Source organism: Camelina sativa, chromosome 3 (genome assembly GCF_000633955.1).
Source record: "Camelina sativa cultivar DH55 chromosome 3, Cs, whole genome shotgun sequence".
Taxonomy (NCBI): domain Eukaryota; kingdom Viridiplantae; phylum Streptophyta; class Magnoliopsida; order Brassicales; family Brassicaceae; genus Camelina; species Camelina sativa.
In genome coordinates, this window is record NC_025687.1 from 11,654,900 (window position 1) to 11,662,635 (window position 7,736).

The 7,736-nt window shown below is 37.8% G+C and overlaps 2 protein-coding genes across 2 annotated transcripts; one reads left to right on the top strand and one right to left on the bottom strand.

The window, feature by feature from the left end:
- On the top strand, nucleotides 7-1,153 carry LOC104776612 (transmembrane emp24 domain-containing protein p24delta9-like). Its single transcript, XM_010500706.1, has 3 exons — nucleotides 7-172; nucleotides 657-733; nucleotides 853-1,153. Exons 1-3 carry the CDS (start codon nucleotides 53-55, stop codon nucleotides 995-997), a joined length of 342 nt encoding a protein of 113 aa, XP_010499008.1. The 5' UTR covers nucleotides 7-52; the 3' UTR covers nucleotides 998-1,153.
- LOC104776613 (B3 domain-containing protein REM17-like) lies at nucleotides 1,343-6,084 on the bottom strand. Its single transcript, XM_010500707.1, has 12 exons — nucleotides 5,950-6,084; nucleotides 5,564-5,864; nucleotides 5,366-5,481; nucleotides 4,927-5,277; nucleotides 4,423-4,846; nucleotides 4,229-4,338; nucleotides 3,796-4,140; nucleotides 3,164-3,590; nucleotides 2,974-3,083; nucleotides 2,545-2,877; nucleotides 1,898-2,407; nucleotides 1,343-1,828 (listed from the first exon to the last, which is right to left on the bottom strand). Exons 1-12 carry the CDS (start codon nucleotides 6,025-6,027, stop codon nucleotides 1,571-1,573), a joined length of 3,363 nt encoding a protein of 1,120 aa, XP_010499009.1. The 5' UTR covers nucleotides 6,028-6,084; the 3' UTR covers nucleotides 1,343-1,570.

The following is a 7,736-nucleotide window of genomic DNA, read 5'->3' on the forward strand; positions in this document are numbered from 1 at the left end:
AGATGTTCAAACTGGAGAATTCGCGTTTACGGCGGTGGAAGCTGGAGACTACATGGCGTGTTTCACTGCTGTTGATCATAAACCTGAGGTTACATTGAGTATTGATTTCGATTGGAGAACTGGTGTTCAGTCTAAGACTTGGAGTAGTGTTGCTAAGAAGAGCCAAGTCGATGTGAGTTTTCATTGCTTTTAATTTGTAACATCTTAAGAAATTGCTATTGGAATGAATAGGGAAAGGTTTGTTTTTGGTGGATAACTTGGGGTTGAGACTAGCTTTTGTATTGTACAACGTTGATTTTATTCTAGTTTCCATGTCTCTTTGATGAATAAAGCTAAGATTTTTATGCTTTTGTGTTGTGTTGTGTTGTGTTGTGTTGTCTTTGTTTGTACCAAGGTTATGGTGTAGTGTGTTTAAGAAGAGTTGAGTGGAAATGAGTTTGAGTTTTTTATAGTTGAATAATCATATTGTTGGTAACAAACTCATAGCAGAATTTGTGTTGTATAAAGAGTCTCAGAATACAAATGAATAGGGAAATATTTTTGTTGAGATTGATAACTCTGGTAGCTTTTGTGTTTGATGTTATTCCTTATCTCCATGCTTCTTTGATTATTGAACTAGATTCTTATGCTTCTGTGTTGTGTTTGTTTGTATCTAGATTATGGAGTTTGATGTAAAAAGACTGATTGAAACTGTCAACTCGATTCATGAAGAGATGTTTTATCTCAGAGAAAGGTAAAGAAAGTTCTGTTTTTTTTTTTTCATGCTTCTGGACTCAAATATCTATCTTTTTATTCCTTGAATTATGAGGACTTGTGCTTATAATGTTTTGTGATGAGTTTTGTCTTCCTCAGGGAGGAAGAGATGCAAAATCTGAACCGGGCTACAAACTCGCAAATGGCATGGTTAAGTTTTTTCTCTCTTTTCGTATGCTTAGGAGTTGCTGGAATGCAATTTTTGCATTTGAAGACGTTTTTCGAGAAGAAGAAAGTCATCTAAGATGGTTTTAGGTTAAACAATACCACTCTTTTCTTTTCCCTACTCAAGGAATCTTCTATTCCCCCTGAGTTTTTGTACATTTAGATCTTTGGCTTAAGCATGTACTCTCGGAACTGGAATTTAAATGAATGTGAATGATCACTGAGTTCAACCGAACTGAAGATCACTAGCAATCTTTGTCACACGCCTCGTCATGTACTCATGTCTGGTGTTTTTACGCTCACGTGTTACAAAAGATCCCAACCAAAGGATGAATCTGACTGTTAGGTGTGAGCACTGCTGAAAATGTTATGGATTAGGTAAAATGTTTGAAGAAAATCTTTTAACGAGATAATGACGCAGAAATTGAAAATATTACATAAGGGATTCTCAAAATGTTCACAACACACAAGTAGTTAGTTCTAACATTTTCTGAACTCTTAAACAAGACTCCGATGAGTAGAACTAGCTGAAAACTCTTGACAAAGAGTAAATATTGCAGAGCTAGCTACATCTCTGTTCCTATATGAACAAGGAGAGATAAAAGAGAAATAATGTTGACACACCACAAGCTCTACTTCTCTGGAAACAGTCTCAAGCAGAGTTTACTTTGGTGCAGAACTTAAGCACCGGACTTGCTTCGTCTTCCCAGATCAGTTCCAACATAAAAGACTCGCCTACCTTTACGCCTTGAGCTTCACAGAACTGTTTCCACCCTTTTCCAAACCGCATTGTTCCGCATTTTTTTTCCTGATAGAGATCCACCACCCATATTACTCCATCTTGACCCAACAGAGTTATCTTCCTTGGCTTGTTGATGCCATTCACCTTCGTGAAACCACGCGGAAGAAACTGCACAAAAGATATGATTTGAGGCAAAATGGTGTGCACCAATAAACAAAATGTTTGATGGACACTTACCAGTTTAGAGTTATGAAAAGCGGACTGTGTAAGAGTTAATGTCACGAATCGGTTTGGAGTATATGAAGATGAAGCTCTACAATTCAAGCAATACTTCCTTTTTTTTATTTCCAAGCAATCCTGTGAGATGTTCTTGTCTTCAATACTCTCATCCTCACTTTTTTTGGATCTGCTACTGTCATCTCCGCTGCTAGGACTTGAGGATAGGGACTTTACATTATCAATACCTTCAGCATACTCTAATGGAGTTTTGTCACGGTTGGAATCTGCAGGGCACAAAGAAAGAATAGGGTTTTCCCCGGTCTCAACAAGTTTAAACTTGAAGGAGTCTCGAGCTTTTAATCCGTTGTCTTGGCAGAAACTGGTCCAGCCTCGTTTGATAATAGTAAAGCGTTTTGATTCGTAGTGTTTCAAGACTAAAGTCCTTTCTCTTCCCCATTCATTCTTTAAAGTCATCTTATTGCATCCTTTGTCCAGACCATTTGATCTCACAAAACTCCTCCATAAATACTGCAAAACGCCACATCATGTACACGAGTCAGACAGTAGATTTTGTATATCAATATATACAATCAAGAAAGAAATTTTCAAGTTCCAACGATCCTTTTAGTAATATAGTGGAATATAAATCACAGTTTTGTATTCACCAGTTTATCTTTGTTTAGGCTTGAAGCAGTGACAGATCCCACAAAATAGGAATGGTGTGATGAAGATTCTGATTTTGGTCTATGTTTTGCAAGGTACAAACGCATGACAGGTGGAGCAGATTTTTGGACCAGTTCGAACGTAAACTGTTGACCTTGGCTCATCCCATTTGCATCACAGAATCTTTTCCAACCAGGTCTGGCATAAGTATGCATGCCTGATTTGTTGTATGCCAAATTTAACTTCCATGATCTTCCTTCTTCGTTAAGAAGAACTATCTTCTTACCGCTCATTTTGTCTAGACCGTTTGACCTCTCGAATCTCAGTGGTAAATACTGTAAAATACCGTCACAGAGTTCGATTAATCTTTCTCGTTATTGTAAAACAATACTAAGAGACTGATTGCTTAAAATGTGAATAGAGTTTTTTACCAGTCGATCCTCGTTTAGGCTTGACGCTGTGACATTTGCCACAAAACTAGAATGGTCTGATGAAGACTTTACTTTCTTTCTTGGATTCTTCTTCACTCTTGAACTGTTTCCTGTAATTAAAAACAATGAAAATCTCAGTTTTGCATCTTTTATACAGAATCTGAGTACAGTTCATAGAGAAAAAGTTTACCAATGTTGGTCTGGTCATCATCCATGTTTTCTACAGAAGCTTTGTATCTCGACTGAGACTTCCTTTTCTTGATCCCCAAGCAATTCTGTGAGATATTCTTGTCTTCATTACTCTCCTCTTCACTTTCTTCGGGCTTCACATCATCAATACCTTCTGAACACTTTGATGGATTCTTTTCACGGTTGGATTCTGCAGGGCACAAAGAAAGAACAGGTTCTTTCCAGGTTCCAACCAGTTTAAACTTGAAGGAATCTCCAGCTTTGATCCTGTTTACTTGACAGAAACTAGACCAGCCTTTTTTGAGATAAGTGGCTGATTTGTAGTGTTTCAAAACTAAATGCCATTTTATTCCCTCTCCATTCTTTAAAACTATCTCACTGCATCTTTTGTCCAGACCATTTGAGATCACAAAGTTCCTTGGAAGATACTGCAAAAACGCCACATTATGCACAAATCAAGACACACTTTTCATATCAATAAACAAATCAAGAAAGAACACTTTTAAGTTCCAATATGCTCCTTTAAGCAATGAGTGTAGTGAAACTATAGTGTGAGTTTCAAACCTGTTACCAAAAAAAAAAACTATACTGTGACATTAAGATAGTGGCATAAAAACCAAAGTTTGTATTCACCAGTAGATCATTTCTTAGGCTTAAAGGATTGACAAATCCCTCAAAACAAGAATTGTCTGATGCAGATTCTGTTTCTGATCTTTGTTTTGGTTTAGGTTTCGCACGGCACAAACGGATGACAGGTGGTGCCGATCTACGGACCAGCTTGAATGTATGTTGTTGACCTTGGCTAATCCCATTTGCAGAGCAGAATCTTCTCCAACCGGATTTAAGATACGTATGCATGCCTGTTTTGTCGTGTTCCAAACCTAACCTCCATGATCTTCCTTCTTCATTGTGAAGATAGATTTTCTTACCGCGCATTTTGTTCAGACCGTTTAACCTCGCAAAAGTAATTGGTATATACTGCAATGCAATCCCATCAGAGAGTTAAACTGATGTATCAAAGACTAACAAAGAGGTTTTTATTTAGATTGTAGAGAAATAATCTAACCTGTCGATCACTGCTTAGGGTCCAAGCTGAGACTTTCGCCACAAAACGAGAATGGTTTGATGAAGACTCCACTTTCTTTCTTGGATTCTTCTTCACTCTTGAACTGTTTCCTGTAATTAGAAACAATGAAAATCTCAGTTTTGCATCTTTTCTACAGAATCTGAGTACAGTTCATAGCTAGACAAAGAGTTTACCAATGTGTGTCTGGTCATCATCCATGTTTTCTACAGAAGCTCTGCATCTCGGCTGGTACTTCCTTTTCTTGATCTCCAAGCATTCCTGTGAGATATTCTTTTCTTCTTTACTTTCTTCAGGATTTACATCATCATCACTACCTTCTGAACACTTTAATGGAGTTTTGGCACGGTTGGGCTCAGCAGGGCACAAAGAAAGAACAGGTTCTTCACAGGTTCCGGACAGTTTAAACTTGAAGGAATCTCCAATTTTGATCCCGTTAAAGTCGCAGAAACTGGTCCAGCCTTTTTTTAGATAAGTAAGGTTGATTGACTTGGTGTGTTTCAATACTAAAGGCCATTTACTTCCCTGTTCATTCTTTAAAATTATCTCACTGCATCTTTTCTCCAGACCATGTAAGCTCACAAAGCTCCTTGGAAGATACTGCAAGAAAAAAACACTTCAAGTTCCAAAAAGTGTGTGAATTTAAAGAACATGGAATAAAAACCAGAGTGTGTATTCACCAGCTGATCATTGCTTAGGCTTGAAGGACTGACAGATCCCTGAAAACAAGAATGGTCTAATGGAGATTCTGATTCTGATTCTGATCTTTGTTTTGGCCTTGGTTTCGGACGGGACAAACGGATGACAGGCGGTGCAGATCTTCGGACCAGTTTGAATGTATGTTGTTGACCTTGGTTAATCCCATTTGCATCGCAGAATCTTCTCCAACCGGATATGAGATAAGTATGCACGCCTGTTTTGTCGTGTTCCAAACCTAACTTCCATGATCTTCCTTCGTCATTGCGAAGATAGATTTTCTTACCACGCATTTTGTTCAGACCGTTTGACCTCGCGAAAGTAATTGGTATATACTGCAATGCAATCCCATCAGTGAGTTAAACTGATGTATCAAAGACTAACAAAGAGGTTTTCATTTAAACTGTAGGAAACTAATCTAACCTGTCGATCATTGCTTAGGCCCCAAGCTGAGACTTTTGCCACAAAACGAAAAGGGTTTGATGAACACTCCATTTTCTTTCTTGAATTCTTCTTCACTCTTAAACTATTTCTTGAAACTAAAAACAAACCAATCAAGAATCTCAGTTTTGCTTATTATTTACAGAGTTTTAGTATATATCATAAATCAAAAGCTTTTACCAATGTTGGTTTCATCATCATCATTGATGTTGTGAGATGATGAAGATGTATATTGAATCTCACAGCAACTTGGTCCCAAAGCTGTGACATGAAACACCATCTCTCCTTCGTGTCTGAAAACGACAATGTCGCCAATTCGGAGATCATGTGCAGAGGCAAAATCTTCCCACCCGTCCGTTAATTTCAAACCGTCCATCTTCACTAACCAAGTTATGTCCGACGCATCTGATCTCAGTTTCGGAGTCTTGTTTTGGTGGTTTCTTCCTTCAACGTACTTTGAGAAGAAAGCTATAGGAATGTTCTGCAACAAACATGCAAACAATATATATTTAACCAAAATGAACCATTTTTATGATAATGTGAGATAAGAGAAAAGAAAAGAGTACGAGGTGAGTGCGGAAGCCTGGAAGAAGAGGCTTGAAGAAATGTGGTTTGATCGGAGAGTAAAGAGATTGATCCGCCATTGTTGAAACACTTCAAGAGAACAAAGCCTCTTATTTCATAAAGGTGATGTGAATATATGAGAGAGGTATCATATTATAAAGACGTTTGTCTTCTTCTTCGTCTTGCATCTCTGGAGGTTGACATTGATGGTGAACAGTATTGATTTAATGTTTCTGGTCACTTTTTTTTTTCTTACAGAAACTTTATTGTGTAAATCTAAAGCAAGGTTTTCGACCTCTCCTTCACTATTTGTATTCAATAAAGTTATCTTCCTCTACTTTTTAGAACCGTTGATCTTCGTGAAGAATCTTTAGCACAAGGATCGAGCCAAAGGCTGATAGATAGATAGAACAAGACCAACTTTTGATACTTTTTTTGAAATATAAGGTGACTGGTGACACTTAATGACAAGAATGGATTATGCCTTGGAAGTGAAGCTATCCCATCTTATACACTGACGTAATTTCGCTACTTTTCAATGCTCTAATAACAGTAAAGTACACTTTTCTATGGAAATACAGTGTTTATTATAAAATACACTTTTCTATGAATAATGTAGTTTTTTTATAACAATCTTTGCATAGTATTAAATTATACGAAATAGTTTTGTTGAATTGTATAAAACTTCATTTCATTTCGTTTATTGGAAAAAACTAACAACAAGTCGACAATGATGAGTTGAAATTTTACAACTGTTCAACTTTTTCTTGTCTATATCTCTCACCTAACGTCATTAAGAATTTTGAGATGTTATAATTATCTTTTGTAAGTAAGCCTAAGCCTTACTTCAATTATCATCTGACTACCGAGTAGGGTCCCTTAGTCACATGCTAGTTATTACTACTTTACACTGAATTGACAAATCTGTTGGTTTTACTGCTAATACATCTAATTCTAACCTATATACTTCTTTCCTCTGTATGCTCTGTTTCTTGGAAATTTCTTCAGAAAATATAGCTGAGATACTTACTAGTCTACAACGATGAGGGTTTAACGGGTGGATCTCTTACATGCTAGATAAATAGATGGTTTCATACTTCTCATGACACATTAGTAATCGCTTCTTGTTTCTTTCAAAAACTCTGTTCAAATTAATGGAGGCCTGTGATTTGTTCGGAGTGATCATTACGGTCACAGTTCTCATGCTCTTATCCTCCTCTCCGGTCTTACCTAAATTCAGTCTTGCCTCCCTCACCGTGACAAAGCTCAACAACTCTACCGGAGATCGTAGTTTCAGCTGCTTGTATATGCAGTTTCAAGTTCTAAACCCTAACTTGGTGACTGATACCTTCTACAACGACGTTCACTGCTCAGTTTACCACGGCAAACACCGTCTGGCCTCCACTGTGTCCCCACCCCCAGGCTTCTTTCAAAGAGCAGGAGAGACGACACAGATCAACGTCACCATCAATCTGATGCCTGGAGCTATTGCCAGTGGAGTGCGCAATGACTTAGCCACTTATGGTGTTGCACAGTTCGATGTTAAGCTGACTGCTGTTATAAAATGGCGCTTCCGGTCGCCCGTGTCCGTTGGGGTTTCTTGCCAAGATGTTGCAGTGGTGGTGGCAAGTGGTGGTACCAGCAAGATGATTGGTCCTGCTAGGGTATCTTAATTTCTTAACCTTCGAAGTATAGACTTTAGTTATGAGCATGTAAAAGACTTGGGAAATCTTATGAATGATAAAAAGTGTTGTTGCCACTTCAATACACATAACGTACTGGGAATACA